The sequence below is a fragment of the Oncorhynchus kisutch genome, linkage group LG12 (genome assembly GCF_002021735.2).
Source record: "Oncorhynchus kisutch isolate 150728-3 linkage group LG12, Okis_V2, whole genome shotgun sequence".
Lineage (NCBI taxonomy): Eukaryota > Metazoa > Chordata > Actinopteri > Salmoniformes > Salmonidae > Oncorhynchus > Oncorhynchus kisutch.
In genome coordinates this window covers 44197111-44219435 of record NC_034185.2, presented here as the reverse complement: position 1 = coordinate 44219435, position 22325 = coordinate 44197111, and the positions used below count along the sequence as shown (strand labels likewise).

At 40.5% G+C, this 22325-nt stretch overlaps 1 protein-coding gene across 2 annotated transcripts in view; it reads right to left on the bottom strand.

Moving 5' to 3' along the window:
• Window positions 1-5406: 5406 nt before the first annotated feature.
• gucy1b1 (guanylate cyclase 1 soluble subunit beta 1) overlaps window positions 5407-22325 on the bottom strand; it is a 33833-nt gene continuing 16914 nt past the window's right edge. For both annotated transcript variants that reach the window (XM_020497030.2, XM_031837609.1), the window contains exons 11-13: window positions 14663-14803; window positions 7206-7360; window positions 5407-6963 (exon numbers count right to left, since the gene is read on the bottom strand). In XM_020497030.2, the coding sequence (XP_020352619.1) occupies window positions 6831-6963; window positions 7206-7360; window positions 14663-14803 (429 nt within the window). In that variant the 3' untranslated portion in view covers window positions 5407-6830. The remainder of the gene's footprint in view (window positions 6964-7205; window positions 7361-14662; window positions 14804-22325) is intronic.

Sequence of the window (22325 nt, the reverse complement as noted above, 5' to 3'; positions counted from 1 at the left end):
TGGAGGCTCTGTTTACCCATGTCTTCCGGCACTACGGGGTGTCTGAGGATATCGTTTCTGATCGGGGTCCCCAGTTCACGTCCAGAGTTTGGATGGCGTTCATGGAACGGCTGGGGGTCTCGGTCAGCCTGACCTCGGGTTTCCACCCCGAGAGTAATGGGCAGGTGGAGAGAGTAAACCAGGATGTGGGTAGGTTTCTGTGGTTGTATTGCCGGGACCGGCCTGTTGAGTGGGCGAGGTACGTCCCATGGGCGGAGCTAGCCCAGAACTCCCTCTGCAACGCCTCTACTAACATGTGTCTGTTCAAGTGCGTGTTGGGCTACCAGCCGGTCCTGGCTCCATGGCATCAGAGCCAGACTGAGGCTCCTGTGGTGGAGGAATGGGTGCAGCGCTCGAAGGACACCTGGAGAGCCGTCCAGGAATCATTAAAACAGGCTAGTGGACGGCAGAAAAGGAGTGCTGACCAGCACCGCAATGAGGCCCCCATGTTCGCACCGGGGGACTGGGTCTGGCTCTCAACCCGAAACCTGCCCCTCCACCTGCCCTGCCGGAAGCTGGGGCCGCAGTGTGTGGGGCCATTTAAAGTCCTGAGGAGGATAAACGAGGTGTGTTATAGGTTACAGCTTCCTACTTACTATCGTATTAACCCCTCGTTTCATGTGTCTCTCCTCAGGCTGGTGGTGGTTGGTCCCCTGCAGGAAGGTGAGGTGCCGGAGGTCCCTCTGCCTCCTCTGGACATCGAGGGGTCCCTGGCGTACACAGTACGTGCTATTCTAGACTCGAGACGCCGGGTGAGGAGCCTACAGTACCTCGTGGACTGGGAGGGGTACTCGCTGTGGGAGATGCGCGTCAGGGGGGGGGTTACTGTCACGACTCCCACCGAAGGTGGCTCTCCTGCCTGTTCTGGCGGTGCTCGTCGTCGCCGGTCTACTAGCCACCACCGATCCCTTTTTCCTTTTCTGTTCGTTTGGTCTTATTAGTTGCACCTGTTCCTTATTGTGTTTCTTGATTTTTGTCTGTTAGTTTGTGGGTGTTTGATGGTATTTTATTTTTCCAGACATTTTGGGTCCTGCGTATGGACCGGTCAGTTGATGCGCCTTGTGGTTTTAGCGTGACCGTTTTTTCTGGTAATAAAATATACATTTATTCGAACCCTCTGCTCTCTGTGCCTGACTCCAAACCCACTGTTCTTATAGGACTCTGACACATGTCATACACTCTATCCTGTTGAAACAGATAACCTCATTGGGGTCATAACATTCATGCACCGATAACCACAATTTAGCTACCTCTGATAAGTGGTTATCATACTGAAATATAACCCACAGACATTGACCTCAATGAAAATCATTTTTAGACTTTGTCCCCCCCAGAGTGGACCAATGTGAAATGTGGCCCTCTGGCACATGTCTTATATGGGACAATAAAGATTTTAAAAAACATTCACCATGAACTTCTTGCCTTTTGATCGTGCATAGATAGCGCTGCCTATTTTTTATTTTGTGTATGGACGTCAAATTATTTTCCACACCAGTTCTTTGTGGCAGACTGAGTGCACCATAAGAAGCGCATCTGCTATTCTCCTATAGGACAGTAAATATGTCAGGATAAGGACAGTTATGTGTTAGGGACTGGTTCACATCGGTGGCCTTGGATCTTAACCATTGCCTCTCTCTTGCCTAGCTTTATTTTATTTTTTATTTTTTATTGAACCTGTATTTAACTAGGCAAGTCAGTTAAGAACAAATTCTTATTTACAATGACGGCCTACCCCGGCCAAACCCAGGTGATCCTGGGCCAATTGTGCACCGCACTATGGGACACCCAATCACGGCCGGATATAATCATCTGCATCTCTGATAAAGTTTGGTTCTATAAAAGACTTTAATCTTAATCTTCCCACTACTTGACCTAAAAATGACGACCTTTGTAGATGTCAGTTAATATTGCACAGGGATAGTGTAAGCCCTAACAGATAACGTATTGTGACATCTTTAATGTCTTATAGGAGAATAGCAGATTATATTTTCTGTTAAGATTCCCTCAATTTAGGTGGTCTGCCACAGAAAAAGCCAATGGAGAAATAATCTGACGTGTAGGAGAACATTAGCTGTAATGAATGGATTGGCGTTTGTGTGGCACTGGGTTTCTTTGTTTCTGCTGTTTATTTCTACAAATCTGTGTAGCTTTCTTTACAATGGAAATATAGGTTAATAGATAGAAAAATGATTCCCTATCTAGCACCATTTCAACATTTTATGCTACCTACAGTATGTCAGGTTCTTTTTCACTGAAGAGTTGAACCATATTCACCATGGTACACACAGATTTATTCCAGAAGTCTCGAAATGAATGAATGAATGAATGAGTACTGTGCAGTGTGCAGACATGACACAACTGCCATCCTAAGAGGTCCTTCTGGACACCATTTTCCATTAGCAAACTTCACATGATCTATACACACACCTCAAAGAAGCTGTCTTTGGAAGATGCCTTTCTATTTTAGCTGTGGTAATGTAATCAATCAAAGGAACATTACTCAACAATGTAGATGTGGGAGGTTAATCATTAACAGCATTATACTCAGTAGTAGTGATAGGCATCCATTTGGAAAGGCTATATCGATATCTGTAAAAAATAAATGATAATGATATCGATATCGATATCAAGCAAATTGCATTTGAGCCCGGCACATCAAAAAGCTCAGAAGATTGGCCTAGAGTTCACCACGTAGGCTAACCTTTAATGAAATAAGCCATACTAGCAAGAACAGTGTGCTGGTTTTTATTTTCTTTGAAGTTATCACATTATTCCCATGTAAACCTGCAACGAGGCTTTTTTAAAAACACTCCTAAAATAATTATACTTCAATTATACTGAATGTTTGTAAAGATGATAAAACTGCACATCTGGTGTAAAACATTTTACTCTTTTTTTTACATTTAATTTAGTTGCTTATTGAGATATTACAGCCGCTATTCAATCCAATAGTGTTTTTTCGACAACACGCAATTTAAAGGTAATTTCCGATTTAGCCAACATCTGCAGAATTGACCGTGAGTGTGGTCTCTGCAAACACGGGAGCATTGCCTTCAAAGGGTTAATTGTCAACAAGGCATGAACGGATTGAATCATGGCCTGAGTTACATTATAAAAGTATAATGTCTGACATCCTATTTGGAATTTAAAGAAGAGAAGAGAAAGTAAACCTGCTAGGCTAAAGGCAAAGCAATATGACTGAGAGAGCACTCAGGCTCTCTTTGCTTGCTGATGGATAACATCAGATACTCAACTTCAAAAATATGTGACCCTTTCAGAAAGGCCCCTCTATGTCTATATGTACGGTGCCTTCGGAAAGTATTCTGACCACTTTACTTTTTCCACATTTTGTTACATTACAGCCTTTTTCTAAAATGTATTAAACATTAAATGTTTTCCTCATCAATCTACACACAATATCCTATAATAGCAAAGTGAAATAAGTTGGGGTTTTTTTGCAAAAAAAAGGAAAAAAAGAAATATCTTATTTACATAAGTATTCAGACCCCTTTGCTATGAGACTTGAAATTGAGCTCTGGCGCATCCTGTTTCCACTGATCATCCTTGAGATGTTTCTACAACTTGATTGGAGTCCACCTGTGGTAATTTCAAGTGATTGGACAGGATTTGGAAAGGGACATACCTGCCTATATAAGTTCCCACAGTTGACAGTGCATGTCAGAGCAAAAACCAAGCCATGAGGTCGAAAGAATTGTCTGTAGAGCTCCGAGACAGGATTGTGTCAAGGCACAGATCTGTAGAAGGGTACCCAAAAATGTCTGCAGCATTGAAGGTCCCCAAGAACACAGTGTCCGCCATCATTCTTAAATGGAAGAAGTTTGAAACCACCAAGACTCCGCCCGGCCAAACTGAGCAATCGGGGGAGAAGGGCCTTTGTCAGGGAGGTGACACTGACATAGATTCAGAGTTCCTCTGTGGAGATGGAAGATCCTTCCAGAAGGACAAACATCTCTGCAGCACTCAATCAATTAGGCCTTTATGGTAGAGTGGCCAGACGGAAACCACTCCTCAGTAAAAGGCACATGACAGCCCGCTTGGATTTTGACAAAAGGCACCCAAAGGACTCTCAGACCATGAGAAACAAGATTCTCTGGTCTGATGAAACCAAGACGTAAGTATTTGGCCTGAAAGCCAATCGTCACGTCTGGAGGAAACCTGGCACCATCCATACGGTGAAGCATATTGGTGGCAGCATCATGCTGTGGGGATGTGTTTCAGTGGCAGGGACTGGGAGACTAGTCAGGATCGTGCAAAGTGAAGAGAGATCCTTGATGAAAACCTGCTCCAGAGCACTCAGGACCTTAGACTGTGGTGAAGGTTTTACCTTCCAACAGGACATCGATCCTAAGCACACAGCCAAGACAATGCAGGAGTGGCTCTGGGACAAGTCTCTAAATGTCCTTGAGTGGCCCAGCTAGAGCCCGGACTTGAACCTAATCAAACATACCTGGAGAGACCTGAAAATAGCTGTGAAGTGACGCTCCCCTTCCAACCTGACAGAGCTTGAGAGGATCTGCAGAGAAGAATGGGAAAAAAACAAACAAATACAGATGTGCCAAGCTTGTAGCGTCATACCCAAGAAGACTTGAGGCTGTAATCGCTGCCAAAGGTGCTTCAACAAAAGTACTGAATAAAGGGTCTGAATACTTATGTAAATGTACTATTTCTGTTTTTAATTTGCAAACATTTCTAAAAACCCATACCCGCGATAACATCTGCAGAATATGCAAACAATAACATTTTATTAGATTTATTTTATAGGACATGGCAAGTTTTAATTTATTTTGTTGTCTGTTTGATTATGTACCCGAGTTTAAATTTGTATTGATGTGTGTAGATATCTATATGTTGTGTACCTCAATACTAGGATAGAAAGCCAATCAAATCATTCAGGATCATTAGGGAGGGTGGGTGGTAGGGTAAGACACATGGTACTAAACATTTCCCTCCTTTTTTGTGTACTCTGATCTGTGTACTCGGCTGATGTCAGTCAGTATCAACAGTTCTACAACTGGCCACTTGAGGGCGCATGATGATTTCCTCTGCTCCTGCAAGGTTGACTATTTCAGTTGTAAAGTGACTTTGTTCAAAATGCATGAACTGTTTTCTAATTCCTCTGCCCACTTGGTACAGTATTGTATAGTAGAATTACCTCTTGCCTCACTTTCTCCTTGACAGTCCACTCCTTTTCAAATATTTGATACATTTCTCCTATTATTGTCCCAACTATCTAGCCTGGTGGAAGCAGCCCGATCTCTGCTGGTTCCACCAGCCTACGAACAATCCCCATTACATGCCAGCATGGAAATAAGTAACACAAAACTAACAAATAAATAATACCACAGCTCTGGTAGCCTCTTTTTATTCAACAAAAATCATCAATGAAACAAACAGTGAATTAATTTATGTAAAAACAATAGTCTTTTCCTTCACAATAGCATGCCACATTGTGAGGCACTTGCACATGAACAAGTTTTTTTGGGTGAGTGCAGTTTAAAATAAATGTCACACTTACAGAACAACATATTGGCAGTGTTAGGGAAGCTACTCTGACAATATAATTTATCAAGCTACCAATTACTTCACACTGGAAGAAGTTAAGCTATACTAAATCTACCCTTAAGAAAAATATAGTTTACTTAACTAAAGTCACTTTGAAAAAGTAGTTCTCTACATCCAAATCGTGAAAATTATGAAATGTAAATCTGAAATGTCATAGTCTACAAATTGCAAGAATAGATCAAGTTGGGGTCATATGTTAACAGAATATGTAATTTTGCCTATTAAACACAAAAACGATGTTTCAAGTGAGAATTAGGCAGGTCTGAGGTCGAAAAAAAAAGGAAATGATTACCTACGTCACCCATATTTTCTTTTCTTTTTGCAAAAAGAGTAGTGTTTAGTTCCAGTAGTTAGCTACACCACTACATGGCAAAGAAAGTCATTAACTAACGATAACACCACCTAGATTTGAATGTAGTTCAACTACCACCAAGATACTGCATAATTTAGTTAATTTACTAGTTGAACTACATGTAGTTCACTACTACACAACACTGCTTATTGGTGTTAAAATGTATTTGGACAGTTAAGTGAAATATTTAATGTGTTTATTAATACATTATACCAAAAGTTCAGTATCTCCTACAGAATATGGAATTCACAGTTGAGATTATGATTTGGCCTATACATGTATATTATACCACAAATAAAAATAACAAAGAAAATCAGTGCACAGATACAACATTAGTGAATAAATACATAGAATACAGAACACCTTGAGGGTAAAATACTACTTTAAATGCTGGAATGGATAGAGAAAGAAAATACATGACGTTGTATTACAGTACGTGCCAGTACCTACAGTATATCCATAAAAATAGGTTCTTCATCTTCATCATACTAACTTAAACTTATAATCTACCTTTGTCACTTGTAACAAACATATATACTACCAATAAGAATAACAGTTGGTGAAGGAGAGAACAAGGTATATTTCTAGACGTTAAAATTTTCTTCAGATACAGCAGGTTCTTGAAACTGACAAGTGACCCAGTGAGCAAAACTGGTCAGGCATGAGTTATGGTCCAGTTTTATGTTGATGGTAAAAATGTTATTTTAACTTATCTTTTTAGCGGCCAGAAAAGGACATCTTCTCTTGGTTCTAATTTGGTTATCTGACGTCTCTTCAACCCGTAAAACCAAATTAGAACCCAAAAATTACACTTTTATGCATTTTTCCGGCTGGGGAAAGGGAAATACTTTTGTGATCAAACATCGCTTTCAGTACTTTTGCGAGACAGAAAGTACACATTCATGGGCTCCTTCTTGCCTTTCATGGTGATGGGTCCTCGGTACTCCAAATGAAACTGAGGGTCAGCATTCTCTGCCGACTGCAAACACCTGAAATCAAAGGTATTTCCCACATTTTCACAGATTTCAACAATATGTTTTTTCCAAAGGCTGCTTCAAAATAAGTTATTTTTTCTCCCTTTAGCCCAACCCCCAAGACACACACAAACAGAAGGGTTGAAGGACAGGGTCAGCAACAGTAATATACCATGCCATGCACAATCTTACAAAGAATGGATGAGCACTTCACAGCAATGTCTCATTCATCTAAATAACGGCATATTTATCCTTACCTGTAAGTATATTCTGAAATGTTGATTTTTCCCTTCTCTCCTGTGGTTTCTGTACGGCTGGTGAGGTTGACAGTATTTCCAAACAGGCAGTAGCGGGGCATCCTTTGACCTATGACCCCAGTTACCACCTCTCCTGTGTGGATCCCAATGGTTATCTATGGAGAGAAGAGGATTGTCAAGAAAACTGTGTCAGGGTCGAGTAAGTAACATGCCTCCCCAATGGAGACCGGGGTTTGATCCCCATTTCAAACCAACATGCCTGTGTCCCAGCACCTGTTTTATGTCTGTCTAATAAAGCATGAAACATACTAAAGGTGGAGCGGGATTACACTCGGTTTAAAAAAACTTTTCTTTAATCCCTTGATTCCCACATGCTGAACAATGTGCATGAACCTATTGACTTCATCAAGCTGTTTGGACATTTCAGTGTCTGATCACCTGCCATGTAATAACCCAGTATATACAGTGGGGCAAAAAAGTATTTAGTCAGCCACCAATTGTGCAAGTTCTCCCACTTAAAAATATGAGAGAGGCCTGTAATTTTCATCATAGGTACACTTCAACTATGACAGACAAAATTAGAAAAAAAATCCAGAAAATCACATTGTAGGATTTTTTATTAATTTATTTGCAAATATGGTGGAAAATAAGTATTTGCTCACCTACAAACAAGCAAGATTTCTGTCACCTCACAGATCTGTAACTTCTTCTTTAAGAGGCTCCTCTGTCCTCCACTCGTTACCTGTATTAATGGCACCTGTATGAACTTGTTATCAGTATAAAAGACACCTGTCCACAACCTCAAACAGTCACACTCCAAACTCCACTATGGCCAAGACCAAAGAGCTGTCAAAGGACACCAGAAACCAAATTGTAGACCTGCACCAGGCTGGGAAGACTGAATCTGCAACAGGTAAGCAGCTTGGTTTGAAGAAATCAACTGTGGGAGCAATTATTAGGAAATGGAAGATATACAAGACCACTGATAATCTCCCTCGATCTGGGGCTCCACGCAAGATCTCACCCCGTGGGGTCAAAATGATCACAAGAACGGTGAGCAAAAATCCCAGAACCACACGGGGGGACCTAGTGAATGACCTGCAGAGAGTTGGGACCAAAGTAACAAAGCCTACCATCAGCTAGGGCATTGAAGATGAAACGTGGCTGGGTCTTTCAGCATGACAATGATCCCAAACACACCGCCCGGGCAACGAAGGAGTGGCTTCGTAAGAAGGATTTCAAGGTCCTGGAGTGGCCTAGCCAGTCTCCAGATCTCAACCCCATAGAACATCTTTGGAGGGAGTTGAAAGTCCGTGTTGCCCAGCAACAGCCCCAAAACATCACTGCTCTAGAGGAGATCTGCATGGAGGAATGGGCCAAAATACCAGCAACAGTGTGTGAAAACCTTGTGAAGACTTACAGAAAACGTTTGACCTCTGTCATTGCCAACAAAGGGTATATAACAAAGTATTGAGATACACTTTTGTTATTGACCAAATACTTATTTTCCACCATAATTTGCAAATAATTAAAATAATTCGCATTATAATTAAAAATCCTACAATGTGATTTTCTTTTCTCATTTTGTCTGTCATAGTTGAAGTGTACGTATGATGAAAATTACAGGCCTCTCTCATCTTTTTAAGTGGAAGAACTTGCACAAATGGTGGCTGACTTAATACTTTTTTGCCCCACTGTATCAGATAATTCACACAACATTCCTATCATCATAACTTCCATATAGCTAACCATTTTGGAACCGACTGTCTATAGTAAATGTACTGTTTACATAACACCCACCATGACGTTTACATCTTTGTAACCAAATGTTAAGCCAACGTTAAACAATAGACAGGGTTGATGATTTGTGTTCCACAAAGACATGGATAAACACCAGAGACAAGATAACTAGTCATTGGTCATGGAATGTTTAACAATGTATCTGCTGCAGTGTTGTTGTTTATAACATCTCTGCAATGTGTCTAAATGTGAGCACAGTTGAAACAACTGCGAACATGTTTTTGGAACATGAGTTTGGAGGTGTTACACAGTCAAGGTTTCTCAGGATCTCTACAGTTCTTTACAGCTCTAGGGGACTCAGGGCTGCGTTTGCCCGACCTCCAGGGGGCCCTCAACTGATGAGGTCATATGCTATCTGGGGGGGGGGCCCAACCTCCAGGCTGTTCACAACCTACGTGTTCATAATATTCTGTTTGCAGTGGCCCCATCCTCACAACCTACGTTTTCAAATACTATCTAGGGGGCCCCCAACACTGTGTGCCCATTAGGTAATCCGGCCCTGAGGGACTGTGCCAATAGAATTAGGAATTGAGTGTACCAGTCAAATTGCCATGGTCTGAGTATGTTAGTATATTTATATGACTGTGCCAGCCCCTTCCACCCCTTATTGCATGAGGATCCATTTCATTTGACAAATAAGAAGTCTTTACACTGTTTAAATGTGGCACTGGCTCTGTGTGCCTTGTTAAATGAGGTCATGAAAAGAGAGAACATGATAGATGAAGACTGTTATAACGGTTTGTTTTTGGGGAAATTGCTACGGGCGAGCAGTGTTTTGCAGTATGCAGTCATTTTTGGACTTTCAATTTCCTGTTTATAGTAGACATACCATCAATATCTGGTGCCATGATTGGAACTGTTACACTGGCGTAAATACAGGTCATTTGTTTACATATGCCTACATAATGTAATGATGGTATTTGTCATTTAAAACTATGTGTAACGGATGTGAAACTGCTAGCTAGTTAGCGGTGGTGCGCCGGTAAATAGCGTTTCAATCGGTGACGTCACTTGCTCTGAGACCTTGAAGTAGTGGTTCCCCTTGCTCTGCAAGGGCCGCAGCTTTTGTGGAGCGATGGGTAATGATGATTCGTGGGTGACTGTTGTTGATGTGTGCAGAGGGTCCCTGGTTCGGGCCCGGGTATGGGCGAGGGGGCGGTCTAAAGTTATACTGTTACATATGTGTAAGGTGAAAGAAAGCGCACGTAAAATGAGATTAAATATTTAGACTCTAAATGAAATAACAAATCCATAAACATTCCATTGAATGTAGCAGATCCTCTATTTGGGTCTCTTACGGGTTCAGGACCTTCAGTGCTCGAACAGTGAGAACAGAACACAAGCTTAACACTAAATGTTTAGGATAACGTGGAATGGGGACCTATTTTTTTATACCTTGGGCAGTGAGATGATTGGAGGTTGTTTCTACTGCCAAACTGGGATCCTCTCCACCCCATGCCATGTGTCTGATAAACAATGTTTTGTTAGCCAGATGTGATTTTCCAATGCCAAGTCTCCAAGAGTCACTGATACAATAACAAACTCAATCCGTCAGTTAAACAAAAAGTCTGCTGTTTAACATCCAAGTTACAGCTCTTACAATGTCTTATGTGGACAGTGGCTTTTTTGAAGAAGAGTTTATAAATACTTTACAGCTCTTACAATGTCTTATGTGGACAGTGGCTTTTTTGAAAAAGAGTTTATAAATACTCTATGCTAAAAAATACTAAGGGGTAAAGCGACGAAAACAAATCATTCACTAATTTCTGAGAAGGGACGATAAAAAAGAGATTACTAAATAAGAGTCAGTATTGTATATCGCAATACTCTTATAATTTGTTTCATGTAATATGATACATATTTCATGAATGAAATATGCTTATGATTATAATTTCCTGGGTTTATGATTTGTGATATTTATTTATTTTTATTTCACCTTTATTTAACCAGGTAGGCAAGTTGAGAACAAGTTCTCATTTACAACTGCAATCTGGCCAAGATAAAGCTCAAATATCAAGTATATTGCATCATATCCTTACTATTTACTTATCTCACTTTCTTATTAATAGGACTAACAAAACCAAACATAGATATACATCTACAAACTTGCACATCTCCACATTACAACTGTAGCCCTGACAACTGTAGCTTGTTTCGGCCTGCTCTAGTGGTTGCTTCACACAATCTCGCGCTAGCCTGCCAAGTCAGTGAGTCAGTTGAATGAGTTGAACTGAAAACTGAAGAGAAAAGCACCAGATAAACAAATTATTAACGTTATCATCACGGTGAGTGAGTTATAAAGCATAGGATATGAAACACCAAGTTAAGCGGAGTGTAATGATATAATTGTTATTTTTTATAATGTTAGTTTAATTAATGTATAAAAGACCATTAGCATAGAAGCTAATGTCAGCTAAAGTTAGTGCCAGTCAAGATAGCCTGTCATAGTCATGGCGACAATAAATGTTCAAAGCAGAGTGTAAACAGAGGGAAACACTGTATTTTGTTGTTAGGAATATGTTGAGAATTACATGATGAAAATGTATTTATAAGATAGGATATTTGATACCATTATAAATATATTTTTGTTGTACAGCACAAATATCATACCACCCCCAAAATGCTAACCTCCCCTGTTATTATAATGGTAAGAGGTTAACATGTTTTGGGGGTATGATATTGTGCATCTGTAACTTTCTCACTCATCATTATTCACGATTCATCCAGGACTATCCGTAGTCATGGTAGCATCCATATTAATGCAAAGTGTTTAGAAACCTATTCTATTCTTATTTACAATAAAAGTGACTCCAAAATGACTATATTATTTACTATTAATTTCTATGGAGCACAAAATTGATTATCAAATTGATTATCAATTGCGATACAAGGCCCTTTACTTTCATATCACATCAAAATAATTTCACAAATGCAAAATGTACAGTTACTGTACATTGATTTAACCGGCTTTATCACAGGTACAGTCAACAGTATTTTTCAGTGACAACACTTTTCTGGTGGCCCTCTTCCATTACACACAGGTGTTCAGAGCATGCTAGATAGCTAATTAGCACAGGTGGTCCCTCTGTCTTCCGTCTTCCGTAAACACGCGCTGTAACATGGAGATGTGGCTGTGTGGGAACACTAGCTCTAGCAAGGCGTGTATCAATTTAACCTTTAGTTTTTTTTTTATTATCTCTCGCTGATATGAAAGATGAGGTCCTTATGCTTCCAAAACCATACCGCAAGTGATCCATGTTAATGTTCAGACCGAGCATCTTAACAAAACTCCCCCGAACAGAAGACGCCCTCGTCCAATTACTCTTATGTGTCATGTAATGGAACAGATGAACAACGTGGAACAAAGGGTAATGTAGGATATGTACAAGTAAGTATCCCATATTAGGTACTACTACTTGGATAGATAGGAGGCAGAGTTTGCAAACAAAGGTAAGATACTGCATACTGTATGTTTGCAAGTCATTACAAGTCATTACTTGGCAGTGATTGTGCCACCCAAAGACACATTGTATCACACACTGCGAACAAACTGTGTGTGGAGCACCCTTTCTTCTCATAGGCAGTACTCAAATGTGTTGGACTTGTTGCTGTCATGTTGCTGAGTTGTGTCCCGATACTCTTCCCTTCGCCCGAAGTGTGCACTTGCTTACTCACAAGATGAGGAGTTGGCAAGTGCACACCATAAGAGTTTTGGGATGTGGCCCTCATGTGCTCTCTCAACCACCTCTCTCATACGCCTATTCCTGTAACTGAGGGCTACAGCAATGTTACAATGAGGGAATTTGATTGAACTGGCCCGGATGGGCGGAGATTGCACCAGGAGAAAAGTGATTGTTTTGAAAACCAGGTTGCCTCCCAGGCGCAACCTGGTGGAGTAATAATTTGAATGTGAAGTAATAATTTAGGATTCAGAGTGTTCACATGCAAATTGTTGTTTGCTCTTGGTAAAAAAAGAAAAAGTACTTGATCTGCCTTCCCAAGTAGAATTATTACAATTCTAACATACAGTGCCTTCGGAAAGTATTCAGACCCCTTGACTTTTTCCACATTTTGTTACATTACTCCCTTAATATAAAATTGATTAAATAAAAAATCCTCAGCAATCTACACACAATACAGGACAAAGCAAAAACAGTTTTTTACACATTTTTACAAACGATTTCATTTGAATTTACCTGTGGTAATTTCAATTGATTGGACATTATTTGGAAAGGCACACACCTGTCTACATTGGTCCCACAGTTGACAGTGCATGACAGAGCAAAAACCAAGCCATGAGGTCGAAGGAATTTTCTGTAGAGCTCCGAGACAGGATTGTGTCAAGGCACAGATCTGGGGAAGGGTACCAAAAAATGTCTGCAGCATTGAAGGTCCTCAAGAACACAGTGGCCTCTATCATTCTTAAATGGAAGAAGTTTGGAACCACTAAGTCTTTTCCTAGAGCTGGCCGCCCGGCAATTGGGGGAGAAGGGCCTTGGTCAGGGAGGTGACCAAGAACCCAATGGTCACTCTGACAGAGCTCTAGAGTTCCTCTGTGGAGATGGGAGAAACTTTCAGAAGGACAATCATCTCTGCACCCTTTATGGTAGAGTGGCCAGACGGAAGCCCCTCCTCAGTAAAAGGACATGACAGCCCGCTTGGAGTTTGACAAAAGGTACCTAAAGACTCTCAGACCATGAGAAACAAGATTCTCTGGTCTGAAGAAACTCTTTGGCCTAAATTTCAAGAGTCACGTCTGGAGGAAACCTGGCACCATCCCTACGGTGAAGCATGGTGGTGGCAGCATCATGCTGTGGGGATGTTTTTCAGCAGCAGGGACTGGGAGTCAGGATCAAGGCAAAGATGAACGGAGCAAAGTACAGAGAGATCCTTGATGAAAACCTGCTCCAGAGCGCTCAGGCCCTCAGATTGGGATGAATGTTCACCTTCCAACAGGACATCAACCCTAAGCACACAGCCAAGACAATGTATGAGTGGCTTTGTGACAAGTGTCTGAAGGTCCTTGAGTGGCCCAGCCAAGAGCCCAGACTTGAACCCGATCTAACATACCTGGAGAGACCTGAAAATAGCTGTGCAGCAATGCTCCCCATCCACCCTGACAGAGCTGGAGAGGATCTGCAGAGAAGACTACAGGTGTGCCAAGCTTGTACCGTCATACCCAAGAAGACTCGAGGCTGTAATCGCTGCCAAAGGTGCTTCAACAAAGTACTGAGTAAAAGGTCTGAATACTTATGTAAATGTGATATTTTTTTACATTTGTTTATAAATTAGAAAACAATTCTAAAAACCTGTTTTTAATCAACTTTAGAATAAGGCTGTAACCTAGCAAAATTTGGAAAAAGTCAAGCGGTCTGAATACTTTCCGAAACACTGTATACTGAAATAACTGCAATTTTTCAGACACCTCAATAGATGTGAACAAATTGGTCCCCCCAAAAATGTGTCCCTCAGTTGAATTTCGAAATCCCCATGTGGCCCTCGAGCCAAAATTATTGCCCACCCCTTGTCTAGCACTTTGTTTGTTTCTGGACAAGGCTGCTGATATGGTTCAGCCAGCACTAGCATTTCACGTTTGCTCCATTTCTCAATTGATTTTGGTCAAAATGTTGGAAAATATAAATATATCCCATCCTCACCTGTACTGGATCTTCATCCACTTTGACCTGTCCAGCAATCTCCATCATGTCCAGGGCCAGGTGGCAGATAGATTGAGCGTGGTGGGTACACGGTTCTGGCAGCCCACTGACCGTCATGTACTTATCACCCACTGTCTCCACCTATAGAAAGAGAGATATTTTGGTTACTAGGCATAACATTATATCAGAAAATGCTGTGAGATGTAAGTGGTTAAATGTGAAAAGGACGTGAAGTCTAGAAAACACTGTCATTTTTAACACTATTCTTTTTGACACTTTTATATCACTCATTGTTTCCACCGAAAGGTAGAGGGAGCTATCTATTTCTGTTACTATGCAGAATCTTATAACACACAATATTTTTTCCCCTTAATGTAAATCCTTATGATGAAAAGGATCTTTGGATTTCAGTGGTTCATCAAACTAGAAAGTGCCACTTGAGGTCACAAATAGAGGTCGGCCGATTAATCGGAATGGCCGATTATTTGGGGCCGATTTCAAGTTTCCATAACAATCGGAAATCTGTATTTTTGGTCATCGATTTTGCCCCCCCAAAAAAACTTTATTTTTTTACACCTTTATTTAATCTTTATTTAACTAGGCAAGTCAGTTAAGAACACATTCTTATTTTCAATAACGGCCTAGGAACGGTGGGTTAACCTCGTTCAGGGGCAGAATGAGAGATTTTCACCCTATCAGCTCGGGGGATTCAATCTTGAAACTTTACAGTTAACTAGTCCAACGTACTAACCACCTGCCTCTCATGCACTCCACGAGGAGACTGCCTGTTACGCGAATGCAGTAAGTCAAGGTAAGTTGCTAGCTAGAATTAAACTTATCTTATAAAAAACAATCAATTAATCAATCATAATCACTAGTTAACTACACATGGTTGATGATATTACTAGTTATTCTAGCGTGTCATGCGTTGCATATAATTGATGCGGTGCGTATCATTGCTCCAATGTGTACCTAACCATGAACATCAATGCCTTTCTTAAAATCAATACACAGAAGTATATACAGTGCCTTGTGAAAGTATTCGGCCCCCATGAACTTTGAGACCTTTTGCCACATTTCAGGCTTCAAACATAAAGATATAAAACTGTATTTTTTGTGAAGAATCAACAACAAGTGGGACACAATCATGAAGTGGAACGACATTTATTGGATATTTCAAACTCTTTTAACAAATCAAAAACTGAAAAATTGGGCGTGCAAAATTATTCAGCCCCTTTACTTTCAGTGCAGCAAACTCTCTCCAGAAGTTCAGTGAGGATCTCTGAATGATCCAATGTTGACCTAAATGACTAATGATGATAAATACAATCCACCTGTGTAATCAAGTCTCCGTATAAATGCACCTGCACTGTGATAGTCTCAGAGGTCCGTTAAAAGCGCAGAGAGCATCATGAAGAACAAGGAACACACCAGGCACATCATACAATGTGATTTTCTGTTTTAGATTCCGTCTCTCACAGTTGAAGTGTACCTATGATAAAAATGACAGACCTCTACATGTTTTGTAAGTAGGAAAACCTGCACAATCTGCAGTGTATCAAATACTTGTTCTCCCCACTGTAGGTGTGGTTCCTGACTTAATTAAGCAATTAAAATGTCCCATCATGCTTAGGGCCATGTATACAAATGCCTAGTTGCCTATTACTTTGGCTACCATGGCTAGAAAAAGAGATCTCAGTGACTCTGAAAGAGGGGTCTAAAAGGATCTTAGGGGGTTAAAGGGTGTGTGTGTGTGTGTATGTGTATGTGTATACATACACACACACTACTGTTCAAAAGTTTGGGGTCACTTAAAAATGTCAGTGTTTTTGAAAGAAAAGCACATTTTTTCTCCATTAAAATAACATCAAATTGATCATAAATACAGTGTAGACATTGTTAATGTTGTAAATGACTATTGTAGCTGGAAACGGCAGATTTTGTTTATGGATAATCTACATAGGTGTACAGAGGCCCATAATCAGAAACCATCACTCCTGTGTTCCAAGGCTAATTGATCATTAGGAAACCCTTCTGCACTTATGTTAGCACAGCTGAAAACTCTGATGGTGATTAAAGAAGCAATAAAACTGGCCTTCTTTCGACTAGTTGAGTATCTGGAGCATCCTCATTTGTGGGTTTGTTTACAGGCTCAAAATGGCCAGAAACAAAGACCTTTCTTCTGAAACTCGTCAGTCTGTTCTTGTTCTGAGAAATGCGAGAAATTGCCAAGAAACTGAAGATCTCATTCAACGCTGCGTACTACTCCAGTCACAGAAAAACACAAACGGTCTCTAACCAGAATAGAAAGAGGAGTGGGAGTAGGGCTGGACAGTATACAGTATTTTACTATATATCGGTATTGATGCACAGACCGGTTTGGGTTTTTACTTTACCTTCTATAACGGTATTTGAATGTTTGGTTTGTTAAATGTGATACGCCGTGTGTAACGTCCATTTTTATAGTTTACACCGCTACTTGAGTCAATCATCTCTGCTCTCTCTCTCTCCACACCACATTCCACACAGACCTAGTCCCACCCCCTGTCACTCAAGGAGCGCATTTGTTGTTGCTTGACCACGAGACACTTCCGTTTAGTCTGCATGGTCAATGCAGCACATGTAACACCACGAGACACTTCCATTTTAGTCTCCATGGTCAATGTAGCACATGCAACAATGTTGATGACAACAATGTTGTTTCCAATTTGATCTTAATATAAATCTACAAGCATTCTATAATTACAATTTAGTTTGTGTTTCTTACTTCTGCAAACAGCTAGTTTGTATTATTTTAGCAAGTTAAGCCAAATCGTGTTAGCCACTAATGCTAATCGCTAGGTAGCTGGCTAGCTAGTTGACTGGCTAGCTAACTAGCTAATAAAAATACTGAGTCAGAGCAAGCGTAGCTAGCTAATTCAGCCTGATAATAGTGCTGGTGGAGGCCTAAATCAGCATGTTGTTTGTGCAACAGTATCTTCATTGAAATAATTTAGAATATATGCGTTGCCACCCTAGGGTCACGCACCACTCACAAATTTAGAACTTATTTTTAATCAAAAACATAAAATACCGTCAAATACTGTCAAAAATTTGGAAAATACCATAATATGATATTTTGTCCATATTGCCCAGCCCTAAGCGGGAGGCCCCAGTTCACAACTGAGCAAGAGGACAAGTACATTAGAGTGTCTAGTTCACAAGTCCTCAAATGGCAGCTTCATTAAATAGTACACGTCGCAAAACACCAACACCAAGGTATTCCTCTTGTCCAGATGGGATAGGGCAGTGTGCAGAGTGATGGCGATTGCATCGTCTGTGGATCTATTGGGGCGGCAAGCAAATTGAAGTGGGTCTAGGGTGGCAGGTAAGGTAGAGGTGATATGATCCTTGACTAGTCTCTCATAGCACTTCATGATGACAGAGGTGAGTACTAGGGGGCAATAGTCATTTAGTTCAGTTACCTTTGCTTTCTTGGGTACAGGAAAAATGATGGCCATCTTGAAGCATGTGGGGACAGCATACTAGGATAGGGAGATTGAATATGCCCGTAAACACACCAGCCAGATGGTCTGCGCATGCTCTGAGGACGCGGCTAGGGATGCCATCTGGACAGCCTTGCTAGGGTTAACATGTTTAACTCACGTCGGCCACGGAGAAGGAAAGCCCACAGTCCTTGGTAACGGGCTGCGTCAGTGGCACTGTGTTATCCTCAAAGCGGGTGAAGAAGGTGTTTAGCTCATCTGGAAGCAAGACGTCGGTGTCGGCGGTGGCTGGTTTTCATTTTGTAGTGCGTGAATGTCTATAGAGCCTGCCACATACGTCTCATGTCCGACCGTTGAATTGCGACTCCACCTTGTCTCTATACTGGGTTCGCACTTTCAGTTTCGCGTGAATGCTGCCATCTATCCACGATTTCTGGTTAAAGTAGGTTTTAATAGTCACCGTTTCAGTGTATTCATCTAAATTATTTTCGCAAGCTACCAGGAACATGTCCCAATCCCCGTGATCAAAACAATCCTGAAACGTGGATTCCAATTGGTCAGACCATCGTTGAATAGTCCTTAGCGCGGGTACTTCCTGTTTGAGTTTCTGCCTATAGGAAGGGAGGAGCAAAGGGAGGGCGGGGGAGGGCCTTGTAAGCATCCCAGAAGTTTTAATAGCAGTGGTTGAGTGTTTTACCTGCCCTCCAGTCAATATGTTGACAGAACTTCAGGAGCCTAGTCCTCAAATTTGCTTTGTTAAAATCCCCAGCTACAATAAACGCAGCCTCAGGATATATGCTTTCCAGTTCGCATAAAGTCCAGTGAAGTTATTTTAAGGGCTGTCGTGGTATCGACTTGAGGGGGGAAATAAACGGCCATGGCTATGACCAAGGAGAATTCTCTTGGGAGATAATACGGTCGGCATTTGATTGTGAGGTATTCTAGGTCGGGTGAACAAAAGGACTTGAGTTCCTGTATGTTACTACAATTACACCATGAGTCGTTAATGAGGAAACACACACCTCCGCACTTCTGCTTCCACTTCTGCTTCCATTCTGTAACTGTTTAAAATCACCGTTGGCCTCATGGTGAAATCCTGGAGAGGTTAAGAAGGATGCCTGTATTTTTGTAGTGGCTGAGTGTATTAATACACCATGCAATGTATAATTAATAACTTCACCATGTTCAAAAAAATATTAAATGTCTGCTTTTTTTACCCATCTACCAATAGGTGCTCTTATTTGCGAGGCATTGGAAAACCTCCCTGGTCTTTGTGGTTGAATCTGTGTCTGAAATTCACTGCTCGACTGAGGGACCTTACAGATAATTGTATGTGTGGGGTACAGAGATGAGGCAGTTATTCACAAATCATGTTAAACACTATTATTCACAAAGAGTGAGTCCATGCAACATAAGAACATTTTTACTCCTGAACTTATTTAGACTTGCCATAGCAAAAGAGTTATTGACTCATGATATTTCAGCTTTTCATTTTTTATTAATTTGTCAAAAGTTTGAAAAGAAAATTACACTTTTAAATTATAGGGTATAGGCCAGTGACAAGAAACCCTCACTTTAATCAATTTTAAATTCAGGCTGTGACACAACAAAATGTGGAAAAAGTAAAGGGGTGTGAATAATTTCTAAAGGCACTGTATATATCTCAAATCAATTGAACACTTATGGGAGATTCTGGAGTGGCGCCTGAGACAGCGTATTCCACCACCATCAAAAGATGGAATTTCTCATGGAAGAATGGTGTCACATCCCTCCAATAGAGTTCCAGACACTTGTAGAATCTATGCCAAAGCGCATTGAAGCTGTTCTGGCGACTAGTGGCGGCCCAACGCCCTATTAAGACACTTTATGTTGGTGTTTCCTTATTTTGGCAGTTACCTGTATGTTAGTGGGTATTTGTGTTAAAAGGATGTGAGGTGTTTAAAATAATACTACACGCATTATTGTAATCTTTTAGTAAGTCCACTGTTAATACAATCCTCAAGTGTGCATGTCAATAGTCAAGTGTTCAAGATAAAGCACAGTACAGAGCAAAAACTGTCATGATAGTGCAATTTACAGTAGTATTTCTTTAAGACACTACCCTTTTGGGCTCATCTAGCCCAACTCAGACCCCTTCAGGAGCAGACCGTGATAATGGCAGTTCTTTTAACTTCAGGCAAATGCCCTGCAGTTGAAACATCTCGACACAAACACTTAAACACTTACGTCAGCCTATAGACATTCAAGGCTCTTCGGAGCCAGATAACAACTTGGACCACCTAGTCATTGAGGTTGGTAGCGTAAATATTACTTATTTTGGTGACCCAGTGCTGAAGTCCTTCCCTTGGATGTAGTAAGGTTTGTTTGACTTCTTAAAGTGCATTCTTGTCTGAAAGCCTAAAGTGCCCAGTGACGACGACTATAACATTTTGCTCAAAAACAAAATGGGGTTTAAAGTTTACCCAGTGAGGCTTTTGAATAGAGAAACATTCAAATGAATCAATTCTACAGTACATCACACTTGTGTGACAATACGACATTCGAAAAAGGTTGAATTGGTGCTACTATTAAAGGAGAAATCTGCAGTTCGAACAAAAACACACAGCCACTGATTTGGTAAACAGCTGAGGGATGGGGCTGGAGAAATGTAACCACTCTCACACTCATGGACAGAGCTATGGATACAAGAACTGACTACTATTATAGCAACATTATAGTTTTAACCATGTTTAAAGGCTATACAAGATTTTTTCACATTAACATTGTTTACAAACAAAGGAGATAAAACAAGCTTATATTTTGGATTCTGATAGTTGACAGTTGATTCTGGTACGACAGTTGAACTAAGCTCCTGAGGAATCTGTAAGTAAATTTCTTCAAGAATCAATGGGTATATACCATTGAAATAAAAAGTCTAAAAATGGATGCAACAACTGCAGATTGCCCTGTTTAGTTGAGAAAATACTGTATACCACAGATTCCGATTAATCTCAACCAACCATTCTGCAACATAAACTGAAGCTTAAAATGGACTTGATTTACATAATGAAAGCATATCTTTAATCTAAATGTTTATAGAACATTCTATTTTTCATACAGCCTTATACTGTACATGAATTACACTGATTAGTATCTGAAAGTAATTGAACCCTTAGCCTACAATTTCCACGCCGCCATGGAAATTGAATTAACCTCAATTAACATTAACAATCTCCATCAAAACCCAGTTTTTTGCATGCGCTGCGCCTCAATCCACTGCATCCGCTAATATCACTCTTCTGCACCTGCGGTGAAAGGTGGAAGAGCTAGAAGGTGTTTGTAAGACCATGAGAATTCCCAAAAATCAGTATTCTCACGAAAACATATGTAGCATTAGAATGGTTTGGGCTACACACTAATATGAAAGCTGAGACTCTCACGAACACGATGTTGTTCTCTAGGACGCAAGACTCATCTGAAGGTCCCCGGTACCCGTTGAAACAAATTATGGAAGTATACAGTGAGCACCATAATTAATCGGACAGTTACCATTTTTTCGCAGACTTTCAAGCAGTCATTGCATGCAAAGGATATGCGACAAATATTAACAATGATTACTTTATTCTACATTATGTTACTGTCCAATGTTTTTTGATGCCCGAAAAATGGGGGGGACTATGGACAAAAGTTTCTATAATTTCTAAACGGTTCATCCGATATGTATGAAAATACCCTCAAATTAAAGTGGACAGTCAGCACTTCACCCTCATTGTAATCCTTTCAAACTCAAACTGCTAGAGAACAGAACCAAAATAACAAAAAAAATGGTCACTGTCCAATGAAATGCTCACTGTATATGGAGACAGTTTAGTGCCTAAAACAAGGGGATAAATACATGTCATTTTATTTTATATAATTTCCTGATCTTTCAAATATAGGACAGACACTTCAGAACAAACTTCCTTTTGCTTTTTTGTGGGACTATCTGTTGTTCCATGTAGTGAATCTGTTATTCAAAGTGTTTCTATTGGCTAATAGAAGTACTGCAAAATGCAATGTTTCACCCCCTGTGCGGTACATATCAGAAGATATGTTTTACATAAAGCCAATTGGTATAATGCTTTATAAATGTTTTACATAAGCATGTTATAAGTCCTCATAATGTCTTATACCTGTTGGCTTTCAGTAGTGTGTTGTCC